Source organism: Scophthalmus maximus, chromosome 4 (assembly GCF_022379125.1).
Source record: "Scophthalmus maximus strain ysfricsl-2021 chromosome 4, ASM2237912v1, whole genome shotgun sequence".
Classification (NCBI taxonomy): domain Eukaryota; kingdom Metazoa; phylum Chordata; class Actinopteri; order Pleuronectiformes; family Scophthalmidae; genus Scophthalmus; species Scophthalmus maximus.
This window is the reverse complement of record NC_061518.1, coordinates 16,543,761-16,557,500: the sequence shown is the minus strand read 5'-3', so window position 1 is coordinate 16,557,500 and position 13,740 is coordinate 16,543,761. Positions and strand designations below refer to the sequence as shown.

Here is a 13,740-nt window from a genome sequence, read left to right as displayed (position 1 = left end):
ATACATCAAGGTTAGATTCTGTTTATGTAGGTAGGAATATGGTGTATATCATAGAAACCTGACAAATACTTTGCTGGAAAATACCGTTTTAGTGGGTATTAACTTTACCTGTGTAAAGGTAAGTGTGAGTGTGTGTGTGAGTGTGTTAATGTGTGTGTGTGTGGGTGTGTGTGTGTGTGTGAGTGTGTGTACACATGGGTATGTATGAGTTAGAAATAGTTATTGAGGGAGCTGTTAATGTAATGTAATAGTGGTGTGTTTTAGTGTTAGACCATTTGATTACGGTCTGTCTGCGTGCTTGTGTGTGCACGTGCGTACGTGTGTGTGCAGTTAGCAGGCTGATGTGGTGAATTTCAAAGTGTTAGATTGTTCAGTATTTGTGTGTGTGTGTGTGTGTGTGTGTGTGTGTGTGTGTGTGTGTGTGTGTGTGTGTGTGTGTGTGTGTGTGTGTGTGTGTGTGTGTGTGTGTGTGATGTAGGAGGAGGCCGTTAATGTGCTGTGTTTCAGTGATAAAGTGTTTGAATGTATTGCCATCTAGAGGCGTGTAGCAGAGTCTCCCTGCTCCTATAAAAGCTGCCAGCGCCAGATGCTGCTATTGACAATGTGCATATGTTAACCGCTTTATAGGCCACATGCCTCACATATTTCACTGGCTTTTAAAGGTAGAGAGATCTCTCTTTCTCGCTCACTTAATCTATCTCTCTTTTGCCACATCTGTCTTTTTTTTCTCTTCCACTTTAGCTTTCTCCCCTCTTTGTCTGGCTCTCTCTCTCTCTCCCACCCCCTCCCTCTTTCTCTCCTTTTTTTAATTTCCTTTGTTATTAATTTACTCACTGTCTTTTTTTTTGTAATTCTCTGTCCTACATCACCTTAGTTACATATATATCATGGCTTTTCTTCCTGTCTTTATTTCTCTCTCCCTCCACCCCTTTCTCTTTCTATCTTTCTCCCGTCTCTCTCTCCGCGTCCCTCTCGACTGAGAAGTGCTGTGATTTGCAGGAGGATTTAGCTTGTGTGTCTGGGGGCTTATTAATCCTATTTTACTGTGGATGAAAAACATGTTGGCTCCCAGACATGAAAACTGTGAATACATGCATTTTGGTTGTTGTTCAGACAGTTCATCCTTGGTGCCACGCTACGGTGATTTGTCAGGGTTTTCATTTGATTCAGTTTGAATTGGAGCCTTTTTGATCCTCTTGCCGCTGCATTGAAGTGGGTTACCAGTTAATCTCTTTACATATGCTTGCTTATGTGGACACATACAGTCCCGAACAGACAATTTCAAAAAAACAAAAAACTGCAGAGTCAACACATAGAAAATACTTGCTCCTGTGTCGTGCATTCATACAAATAGGTTGACATCTTCACATAGAAACGTCGGTCTCATACCTGATTCGTCATAAACAAACAAACATCCTGGAGCCTGGTGCTCCCCGACTACCATGTCATCACACGCCAGGGCCTTTTGAAACAACAGTGAGTCTCTTATCAATTAGTAAATGTTGGTCCCACTGTATCACACACACGCACGCACACACACACACACACACACACACACACACACACACACACACACACACACTTAACACACTACTCTGCGTCTGCCAGGGTGTTGGGCCGGGTCCCATGGCCTAAAGCTACTGGCAGACCCTCTGTGTTTCTGTATGTTTGTGTGTGTCTGATATGAAAGGGTGCATGTGCGACATAAACACTCAATCTGGAAGCTTTGAAATCGCCCATAAGGGACGGCGGTCTGCCTGCCAGTCTCTCTCTCTGTCTCTCATCCACTTCTCTGGCGTCTACTTGCTTTGCCATGGCAGAGCATGTTGAAATGTTGATATCACAAATCCCATGTCATGTCATCTTAGCCCTCCATTGTCTCAGTGTTCCTTTTCATTCCCCGTTTTAATGAGTAACGTGCCGGTTTTTATTCATGCCGGGATTGTTTGTGTTACTAATTTCCTGACACTCTCCTCTCTTGCTGCGCTATGCTTCCCTTTGTCCCTTTTCCAACTCAACTCTTTTTCTTTCGCTTGTCAACTCTTGCGCAATCATTCCTGTTTCTCTCTCCCTTCTTTTCTCTCCCATATCTCCTCCTCCATTTTACCGTCTCCATCATCCTACCTCTCTCATGAGCTGTTTTTAGTCATGAGCTCGGAAAAATTGGGTGCGGACATTTTCTGGAGTTTGCCTTTTTACATGTGAAGAGCGCAGCGGGAGATTGTCAGTCAGGTGCATTTACACCGACAGGAACATTTTCGGAACATTCTGTGGCATCTGGCTTGAGCATGCAGGGTTTCGCCTACTATTCCCCTTTTCTCACTTCTCTGTCCCTGTACTCGTCCTATCCCGCTTTATCTTTTTTGTTTTTCTCTCAGGGTTCAGTCCTCGACGCAGCAGTCTACGGTCTTGAGCCCCACAGCCGGTATAGTCTACTGGTGGTAGCTGTGAACGGGGCGGGTAGGTTGTTTATGATCAGTAGCTCATTTGACCCATCGGGGAACAAAATTAAAAAAAAAAGATATCAGCACCAGCCACTGAACCACTCCATTGAGTCTTGATGTGTTTTAACGCCTCAGGCAGTGTGTCCGGTCCATGGGCAGGCGTTAGGACCCTGGAGGCTTCCCCGGCTGGTCTGTCTAACTTCACCGTGGAGCAGCGAGAGCAGGGCAGGGCGTTGCTGCTCAGCTGGGATGAGCCCCGTGCCCCGAATGGAGTCATCACGGTACATGTGACACACAATACACACAGCACAACAAAAAATCAACATATATGAGAGTGACGTTGCCCCTGTTCCACTATGTCCTATTCTAACCTACCTACAATACCTCCTCTTCTCTTCTCCTACTACGCCTGATACTTTCTTCTTCCCTGCTTCCCCTCTCCTCCTTCACAGATGTATAACTTGTACAGTGAGGGGAACCTGGAGTTCAGCGGCCTGTCGCGCAACTTCCTGTTTCGTCGTCTGGAGCCGTGGACCGCGTATGCCTTGACTCTGGAAGCTTGTACCTCAGCGGGCTGCACACGCACTCCTCCCCAGCACATCACTACAGCAGCTGCTCCACCTGCTTCTCAGCCTCCTCCCAAACCTCTCTTCATTGGCCCAGACCGTGTGTCACTCAGCTGGGGACCCCCCTCTCAGCCCAACGGGCCGGTTGGAGAGTATGTCTTACTCGGAAGGAGTCTGGAGGACGAGGGGAAGGGAAGAAGTTATGAAGAGGAAATTGAAAGGGGAAAGGTGGGTGAAACTAACGACACATCTCTGAAGATATAAGCCATTTGTCAATTCATTGACGTGAAAAACAATCCACGATAGGGCTGCGCAGAGTCAAGAGTTTCTGACAGCAACAAACATGGCCACTGTGGAAGAGGTTCTGATAATGTACATCTCGAAAAGCGGCTATGTTATTGGTTTCTTACCAACTCGCAAAGTTCTGCCATTTGAAATTTCTTCCTCCTACCCTGTGGTTGTCTGCCTTGAGCTATTGGCTACACCACTGCCCACGATTCCCGGTGTTACTGCTCCATTTCATCTTATCCATAATCTTTCAGAAGACGTGCGCAAATACGGACGTTGACAGGAGGCTCCCTCTACGTATACGTATCTAAAGTTAGAGTAGAAATGAACCTGTGGTCTGACAGAATCCACAGGAGCACCCGATCAAATCACAACGTTGTGCCATTCCCTGGTTCTGCTCTTATGACCGATGAAGACATGATGTAAGGAAAATACAGTGCATTTCACTGGGGTCAGTACGTCCTGGTTTTCAGCTCGCTCTCCCAATCTTGTCTCCCAACAGGTGCTCTTCAGAGAAACATCCCCGCAACAAACTGACACCTTCTCCTATGTGGTGACTGGTCTGCGTCCCTGGTCTCAGTATGAGTTCAGTGTCCGCGCTCACAACCCCGCTGGCAACACCAGCAGCCCCTGGGTAACTGTAACAACCCGACAGGCCCCTCCTCGTGGCCTAGCTCCTCCAACAATGAGTCACCTCCAGGGCCAGCCCAGTCAGCTGCTGGTGTCCTGGACACCTCCGTCGGAGCCCAATGGGATAATTCGGTCCTACAGGATTCAGAGAAACAATGTCAGTTTCTCATTTAGTTTTGACCCCACTGTCCTCACCTACACTGACGAAGACCTCCTGCCGTTTACAACGTATAGGTATTGTTTTTCTTTCAATTGAACTCGCCCAAACATTTCCTTTTGAGGAACCGCCGCAAACAAATATAACAATCTTTAAAAAATCTGTTCTTCCCCTGCAGCTACTCAGTCATAGCATGTACATCCGAGGGATGCATCACCAGCCCCCGTACGCACATCACAACCTTAGAGGCTCCGCCTGCCACCGTGGGAGCTCCCACCGTGGACACCGTCACTTCCAACAGGATGAACATCTCCTGGAGTAAACCCGTGACGCAGAACGGAGAGGTTACGGAGTATGTGCTGAAGCTGAACAGCGGGGAGGTTTACCGCGGGAGGGGCCGAAATGCAGCGCTGTCGGATCTGCGGCCTCACACGTCATATCAGCTGGTGCTGTTGGCGTGTACCAGCGGCGGCTGCACCACCGGCGCCACGGTGTCTGCTGTAACTGAGGAGGCTCCTCCCACCGGCCTGGCTGCCCCGACTCTCAAGGTGTTTTTGTTTGTTTTGACCTGACCGTATTGGAGACATTTTCCCACTTATCCAAGAGAATTTGAGTTCAGTAGATTTTCATAGAATAATTACAATCATTAATGGGTTTTTTTAATAATTGATTATTAATTGATAATTTTGTGATTGGTTTGGTTTGTCTATTTTTTCTGTTGTTCGTTGGCATATTCTCTTCCATTTCAAGAAGAATTGCTCAGCCTTGTTAAACTTGTATTTTAGATTTTACATTAAACATATCCACTCAGTTGCCAGTTTATTAGGTACAACTATCTAGAAGTAATGCAGTCTAATACAACAGAGAATAAATCCTACCTTCATGAAAGTTGTAATGTCCAGTTTTTGTTAAAACTGTTGTATAGAGGAGTTGATTTAATATTCTTTTGAGGTCGTAATATGTGGTGCTGTTGAACTGCTTTGCTTCAAACTGAATATTACAGCCTTAGTGAAGGAAGGATTTATTGACTCACTGTTGTGTTAGACTACATTAGTTTAAGTTAAGTGTACCCAATAAACTGGCAACTGAGTTTTGCTTTTTTGTTGTTGTAATTTGATTTATTATTTATTATTTTTCCTTTGAAGGTCACTGGTCCAGAGTCAGTGGAGATTACCTGGAGACCACCAGAGCACCCCAATGGCGTCATCACCGGGTACGAACTCTGCAGGGATGGAGAAGTTATCTATGTTGGCACAGAGACACACTATCACGACTTCACACTTTTGCCAAACGTGGAATACATCTACGTCGTGAGGTCCAACAACAGCAGAGGGACGGTGAGCAGCGCCGCAAACTCAGCAAAGACTCACCCGTCATCTCCGACTGGTGTCGGTCTCCCCACACTGACGCCTCTGGGACCAAGCCAGGTGGGTCACTCATAAGTAACAGCCGAATCATAAAATAAATAAATAAAGCTGACATTTACCTTATTTTAAAAATAATTTTGTTTAAAAGTTTTATGCTGTGTGGTTTTTTGTTTTTCCAGGTGAGAGTGGAGTGGGGTTCTCCAGTCCGTCCGAATGGAGAGATTGTGAGTTACACTGTGTATCAGAGAGACCCAGTCCAGGTCAGCGTCAACAGCACCGTGTTCACTCCAAAGGACCGTGCCTTCGCTGACCGACACACCACTCTGCACGGGCTGGCTCCTTCCTACAGGTCAGTCAAAGCACAAGTCACTTCAGTTTACTTTTCACGTCAGTATGCAGCAATGTTAAGTTTGTGCATTGATCTTTTTTCTGTTTTTTCTGTTCATGTTATGAGGTATATATATATATATATATATATATATATATATATATATACAGTATGTGTGTGTGTGTGTAAATTATGTTTTTTCTCTCTTACAAAAAGGCATGTTAATATGTCTTGTTATATGTAAATATAGCTCATTTATAATAAAAATGGTATTGCCAACAATGGCGGAGAGAAAAAGAAGCATAGTTATAGTTCCGTAGTTCCCTGTGTAAGTACTGTATGGAGGGAAATATAGGGAGGGGATCAGAATGAGCAACAAGAAAGGGAACAGAGTGCCATCTCTTGGTAACAAAACACACTGGTGGTTCACTCTCCACAGGTCAGGTAACACCAGAGCTTCCCCTCGTTTTCATATCAACTACTAACTTTGATTCTCATAAAAACAATCAAAAAGTGCAGTCTTTTAAAACAGATGGTTAAATTTAACATATCTTTTCGAATAAAAAGCCTAAAATAAAAAAAATGTTAACTTATGTTTTACCTTAGTTTTAAAAGGACAGAAACAGAGAAGGAAAAAGAAGCTGCTTAATATAGTTTTGTTTTCTAAGAATTATGAAAAATTTAAACACACGACGGAATAAAAAGAAAAGCCTGCCTCAAAAGTGATCCGTGTCTTCTCTCACTGTCTTGTACCATTTACTTCCAGATGAAAAACTATCTTTATCATCGTGGCGTTTGAGCTATTTTGCCCTTTACAGCGTCTTCATCATGAGACATCTAAGCCCTCATTAAAGTCAAAGGCTTCATTTCCAGTGCCTGTGTGATTAAGATTAAGATACTAATGCATTTGTCAAACAAATTTGCTTGGAGATAACAAGCATGTCTAAAACATTCTGAGAAAAGGAAATCATTAAGACTGTTGTTGAAAACATGAAAGTGAGAAATAGTAAAAGAGACAGAGAAAGAGAATCAACCTTGAATCAGAGACCTTGTATCTCTCTCTCTCAGATAAAGACAATGGTGTAGACCTAAGACTGTATGTGTGTGTATAAGGCTGCATATGCATAAATGTGTATATGTCAGTGTGCTCATGTGTTGCTGTCGATGTGAGTGTGTATGTGGTGATGAGATTCAGATAATAAAAGCTCATCAGTCCTTATCATTTAAAGATCGCTCCTCCTCTCTCTGATGGTCTTCTATCCAGTTCAGCTCATATTCACCCCCCCTCCCTTTTCCTCCCCCTTGTTCCCCTCTGTTCTACCTTATTTCTCTCTTTCTCTAAAATCACAACAGTGTCTATAAATTACAAAACACTTAATGTTGTTTTTTATTGTAGTCTGGTACGACCGAATGGTCACTTGGTTGGACAAAAAACATAATATCACACATGGTGTTGAATACATTATTTTGATCTTTAATTTGGTCTTTAGTGGTTTTGAACTTGCAAAACGTGCTTTTACGTCTTCTGCAATCTATAGTCCCAGTACACTGTCGCCATGATCTATTAATGTCAGACATTAGTCAAAAAATGTATTTTTAATGTTAAATCTATTTTGTCCTTTACTTATTTGTGTGCGTAGGTACGAGTTGAGGGTGGAGGCTTGCACGGCGCTGGGCTGCTCCGCCAGTGACTGGTCATCTGTCCTCACTCTGGAGGCTCCCCCTGCTGGACAGGCTGCGCCACTGTTGGAGCTACAGCCCGACAGACACACTGGCCTACAGACCACCTTCCTGCTAACCTGGTCGCCTCCAGCTCAGCCGAATGGTAGAGTCCTGCATTATGAGGTGCACCGCAGACTGGACCATACCACTGATGCCCCAGGAGGTGATGGGGCAACGCTTGTCTACAGGAACGTCTCTACTGCATATAAAGATGAAGGACTCCAACCATACACTCTATACCAGTACCAGGTATAATGCTTTGTTTATTTGGATGTGACTGTCTTAAGAGAAGCAAAATACAGCAAATACAAACTAACTTGTTACTATTGAGATTAAACTGATTGAACTAATATTTATGAAGATTGGAGAGGAAATGGTTGATTTTCAGTAGTTTCCACATTTAAAATAATTTGTAAGAATAAGGAACTTGCCGGGATGACACATCAAAAGAGTAAGTTGACCTGTGTTATTGTAGCAATATATTTTTTGGGAGGAAGTAAGAATTACAAATATCCCGGGATAAGAACCCATCGAAAAATTGTATGACTCATATACAGATATATGATGCCAGTAATATACACTCTCATATATATATTTTTTTTCCTCTCTCTGAAATATTGACTCATTTTTTGTAATCTGCATGGGAACAAAGTTAAATGTTTTATCGTCATCTGTGAACCTCATTTGATGATGAGATCTGATGTGACTGACACATCAGCAGATGTGGACTGTTTTCACAATGAAATGCTTTCAAAAGTCCAGTCACACACACACACACACACACACACTCTCGCACTCAGACATACACACGAGCCAAGTAATCAGACAGGTGTTAAATGGAGGGGTCCATATTTATGCCGCTGTGTTGTGCATTGCTACGCTAATTGACAGGCTAGCCCTTTGGAAGTAACAATAACATTAGTATTCCTGCCTGTCAGACATACGCGCCGAGGCCAGAGAACCTGTGTAATTGATTGAGTTTGCCTGATTGTGGTGCCGTCTTTATTTACGAGGGTCCTAATTTATGACAAGGGGTGGGAGGGAGGGAGGGAGGGAGGAGCTTTGGGAGATGACGGGCGGGCAACAGAGCCATTAATCACTGAGCCCTCAGAGCACCCACTTCCTGATTACCAGCCAGCCAATCGAATTAACTGTTAGCCCCCTTGGTAACAGAGCTTGTATTGGAAAGACCTTTTAATGGTGACCGCTACACGTCCCCTGAGGATTTGCCAGTCGGGGATTGGGGGTACGTGGACAAGGTGGTGGTATGTGCGTGTTGTCCATGAGCACGTGTGCACAGTTTGTTTGTGCGTGCTGGTCAACATATATGAGACAAAAAATGTAAACATTGAATATATTCCCCCTGCTGTTTCTCTCAGACTCCAAGCACCTAGTTATATTTTCCCCATCTATCTGTCCATCTACAGAGCCATCCATCTGCCTGGCTGTGTTTTTATTTAGCTGTTAATCTGTCTGTGTTCCGATCTGGCTCATATCCTCTCTCTCCCCATGTTTCAGGCATACACAAGGACGATAAGTCAGTTCAGTTTAGCACACCACAGTGCAGAGAGAGAAATCATATTAGGCTAATTACACTGGGTCATAAGCTCCTATTGACAGCTTTATGCTTGGTTTTAATTACTGCCCACTTTCACACAACTTAGCCCCTTCACCCCAAGTAGATGCACCCGCCAAGTCGCTCTGTTGGCCTATCAAATCAAGCCCGCAGTCCGAGCGTCCAATAGAAAGGCTCGAATACTGTCTGGAAGTTTCCTGAAGTCGTTTGTTGCCATGGTGGCTCATTCGCTGCCATGGCAGCGAACGGGGCATATTTTTATTTTGTGTCTAATAAGCCGAATCATGGCCCAATAGGAGAGGAGAGGAGAGAAAGCAGTAAAAAGCCTGTCGATGATATAAGGACGGAGAGATGAGTTCTACCTTTCAGCACTGGATCAAGGGCAAGGTGATCTGGGCTGACTTTAATTTTGAACTTTTTCTCTCCGTTTGGTCTGAGTGGCACAAACTTCTTAATCAAGTCCTAAGCCGTGCGTCATGTTGAGGTTTGAACCGTGTTGCTACTAGGGGAAGAATATGGCTGTTGCTGGGTAGGAATATTTTACTGCCGCAGGTTCTAACTTTTATGATTGCTGAAGCAAATGCAATTGAAACTGTTTTAAGCAACAAGTCGAGTCACAGTTTCTCTGTAGAAACCACATGCTTACATACAGTACCTGATGCTCTTCCTCCTTTGCCTCAGGCTGTATAACTACATGTTTTGTGTCCTTCCTAAGGGCTCCATGCCATTAATATGCTGCTGCTGATGTGATTACAATTACAGCAATGGTTTGTTGATCACAGGGTTTAAATGTGACAATAAAAAGTAACGTCAAGACAACGATGGCACAATTACAGTCAAATGAATTGCTAACTTACAAACACATACAGAAGGAAGGAAAACTCAGTTATTCATGAGGCAGAATCACCTGAACTTTGTGCTTTTCAAATCATTCTATAGATACAACAATGTGATGACCATAGTTGTAATGACAAACAAACTTTTTTTTTTTCAATGGTCATTTGTCTTAAACCCACACGGACACTATGGGCTCATCTGTTAGCCGCACACTTTGACCTTTTCTTATCAGAGTGACAACCTGCCCTTTACCTCACGTACCCTGTCCCTTCAGACCCCCCACCCCCAACCCTCCTTCTCACTTCTCCACTCCTCCACTCAGGCCCCTGTTCTTTCCTTCATTCTTCTTCCCGTCATCCCTCCTGCTGTTTTTTTTTCTTCATCCACCACACGGACAATATTGACAACGGCCCAATATGAAGAAACGGAAATAGAAAAACACAGACAGTGAGCCTGCGTGGTCACTAAGCACATAGTCTTGATATTCACAGTTGTTCTTTGTATTGATGGTGGGACTGCCTACATGACAGAAGAATATTATTTTGGGACCACCGCTCCTGCTGTCTCCTGCATGGTCCCCCGGCTGTGCTGATGGGGCAGAGGGCCCAACGTTGATGTAGCCAGGTGTGGCTTCGCCCTACCTATGTGGCAGGATTGTGATAATAAGTCATAGTATTAATAATACACTACAAATTCCGATTACAACATCATACCATGCACACACAAACTACACACAACACATCAGACATAATATTGGCATCCCTGTTAATTGTCTTTCATGTCAGCAATAAATTACATATATATATTATTTGGATTATTGTAAAAAAAAAAACATATTTTCTTAAATCATATTTCTTAAATATGTTAAAATGTCCTAAAATGTCCATATTTGATGCAGCCCAGGACACACCCTGAGGTCACCTATGACATAATACCTACTGTACTCAGGTCTGGTCCTGTGTTACAACTGTTAAGGCTTTTTCACTGGTGTAGAATTATGTCCAACTTAAAGAGTATAAGAATCAACTATGCTATGAATAAACACCTTAGGAAAACAATATGTTTGAAAGAGGCAGAGTATGGCATACTTGAATTTTTTTGTAATTTTGGAGAAACCTGTAGCAGCACCTACTGAAGCCGAGAAGGGTTAGAGTTAGTCTATGACTCTATGCTACTGCAAATTCACAATGTCTATGTAATATTGTCTGCAGAATTTAAAATTAACTTAATATAAACAAGTTCATCATTGAAAAGTACAAAAACGACACCGAGTTCAGAATTTCTCCTGCTTCCTCTCTTGGTGTCATGTCAACTCCTCCTCCTGTCCTCCTCCCTGCCTCCATCCCGACTCTCTCCATCTTCCCCTCTTCTTTCCCCTCTCCCATCTCTGTCCATCTGTGCTGTCACTTACATCAATCAGTCTGATTGATCACGGCCTAATTGACTATTATTGAGGTTAATTCAACTCTTAACACACTTTCTTGCACACGCGTGCACACACCAAACCCGCGATCACAGCCACAAACAATCAACCGCAAACACACGGACACACACTTTCGAGACTAAAGCTCGGACCCATCCATCTGCCTTCTGCACTACTTCTGACAGGCTACAGATGACTTACACATGCAAATCTCCACCCTGCCTGACCCTGTGCTGTGTACACCCTCTAATTATACCCAACACAAGCACACAAATAAGATTACTCCATGTGTGCGTGTGTGTGTGTGTGTTTGTGCGTGTGTGTGTGTGTGTGTGTGTGTGTGTGTGTGTGTGTGTGTGTGTTTGTGTGTGTGAGAATAACTCCTTGATGAAGGTGAAAAGTAATTGTCATGCCAGATATGTTAGTGTTGGGTTGCATGGTGAAAAGGTTTTGCTCTCACGGCTGATGGTGCTTTTGATGGATGGTCCAATGAATTGACTTGTATCCTTTTGTTGGTGTGGAGGATGCTGGGTAATTAAGAGAAGCCTTCATCATTAAGAGTAAATAAATCTTAAATCTGGTGACAGAGGAATAAAAGTTCGTCTGACTCTCTCACTTTGTGTTCCCTCTGTACTTTTCCCCATCACTTCAAATGTCATGATATTATTGACCAATGTCAGGTTTTGACCCGACAGGTGTGGGCAGTGAATTCGGCTGGTCGTGCTGGCAGTCCCTGGGCCAATGGGAGGACAGGACCTGCCCCGCCCGAGGGTGTCCACCCACCTATTTTCCTGCGTGTTTCAGCCACCTCCGCAGTGGTGGACATCCACGCTCCAGCTCGAGCCAATGGGATTGTTAGCCTTTACAGAGTTTTCTCCCTGAACCACAACAACCAGACCCTGGTAAAGAACATAACAAGTTAATAATGCTTGTAACTCTTAGTTTAGTAGTTTCTTTTTTTAACAACAACATTCTATTCTTGTAAGCGGGGCCTCCTTCTCACCGTCTCTTATCATTTCCTCTTCCTCCTGGGCCCACCCACCGACTCTTTCATGATACAATGGACACCTAAATCATAAACTTACCTCACCATCGCCTTCTTGCAGCTGTCAGAGGGAACATCCCATCAGCAGACACTCCATGGTTTACTACCTTACACCCAGTACTTGGTGGGAGTCGAGGCCTGCACCTGTTACCAGGTAGTATTAATACTATTACTATTACAAAATATATTGTATGGTTGTATGTATCATCTTGTCTGGTCTTATTTTGGAAACACAGTTGTATGTAGTGCAGTAGTGTTTCCAAATAACTACAGTGAATTAGTATAAATAAAGATATGACTGTAACTTAAACTTACTTTTACCTGGGTATTGTGTGACACAAGAAAATGTACCTCAACTTAACTAATTCGTGAACTCAAAATTGACGCAGTCAAGTCAGGTGAAGTGTTTTACTGTAAAATACTTGAGGTAAAAATGTTGTGTCTATATTTTTCTACTGAACTTGTACTCTCTGAAATCCTATAACTCATTGAAGACTCTGTCTCGAAACCTTTTGTCAGTGCTGTAGTCGGGGTCCACTGAGTGAGCTCCACACCCCGGCTGCTGCCCCAGCCCACCAGCCCCCTCCTCGTCCCGTCACCCTGACCTCCCGCTCTGTTCAGCTGGACTGGGACGAGCCCCTGGCACCTAATGGAGTCATTGAGAGGTGAGTAGACAACATGAGGGCGGTCATTATATCATTATCACTTATTCACTGACTTTCTCTCTGACTGTTTCCAGCTGTGAGCTACATCTCAGATGGTCTTGCCCGCAGCCCCCCCAGCCCGTGCCCGTCCCTTGCGACGATGGCCCCGTTGAAATCTGTTTCTTTGGCAAAAGGCGAAGCTACAATGTAACAGGTGAGTTCATAGTTACGTCAAGTGCAGGTATTTTTTTAAATTCATGATGACATTTCCAGACACACTTTACAATGAAAATAGCAGCGCTGGTACGAAAGGATGAAATAAGAACAAATGAGCACAATAATTCAATTAAAAAGTGCCAACACAGTAAAGTCGGGATTCTTGGTAATGAGTGATTCATTAGTCATGAAGAGCACAGGATGTGCTAAAACTAATAGGAAGTCTATAAAGTGATGCATATCCCAAAACTAGCCCAGCTTTCTATAACTGAGGTGGACTGCAGGCTTCATCAAAGTAGGATAAACACTTTTAACACCTTGTAAGATGTACATACCTGGTGTGTTATTTACCTGTGCTTATATGTTTTGTATGAATAAACACATGTGAACTCTGCAGGTCTGCGACCATACTCCACCTATGAGCTGAGAGCTGCCTGCTTCAACAACATGGGCAGCACTGCCTCCAACTGGACAACTGTAACGACGCTCAGTGAAGG

The 13,740-nt window shown here is 43.7% G+C and overlaps 1 protein-coding gene across 2 annotated transcripts in view; it reads left to right on the top strand.

The window, feature by feature from the left end:
- ush2a (Usher syndrome 2A (autosomal recessive, mild)) overlaps positions 1 to 13,740 on the top strand; it is a 176,120-nt gene that overhangs the window by 152,838 nt on the left and 9,542 nt on the right. For both annotated transcript variants that reach the window (XM_047331396.1, XM_035627624.2), the window contains 13 exons: positions 2,379 to 2,460; positions 2,580 to 2,725; positions 2,897 to 3,238; positions 3,801 to 4,162; positions 4,264 to 4,633; positions 5,231 to 5,512; positions 5,632 to 5,801; positions 7,421 to 7,751; positions 12,034 to 12,240; positions 12,445 to 12,537; positions 12,903 to 13,048; positions 13,123 to 13,241; positions 13,641 to 13,739. In XM_047331396.1, coding sequence (XP_047187352.1) covers positions 2,379 to 2,460; positions 2,580 to 2,725; positions 2,897 to 3,238; positions 3,801 to 4,162; positions 4,264 to 4,633; positions 5,231 to 5,512; positions 5,632 to 5,801; positions 7,421 to 7,751; positions 12,034 to 12,240; positions 12,445 to 12,537; positions 12,903 to 13,048; positions 13,123 to 13,241; positions 13,641 to 13,739 — 2,749 coding nt within the window. The remainder of the gene's footprint in view (positions 1 to 2,378; positions 2,461 to 2,579; positions 2,726 to 2,896; positions 3,239 to 3,800; positions 4,163 to 4,263; positions 4,634 to 5,230; positions 5,513 to 5,631; positions 5,802 to 7,420; positions 7,752 to 12,033; positions 12,241 to 12,444; positions 12,538 to 12,902; positions 13,049 to 13,122; positions 13,242 to 13,640; position 13,740) is intronic.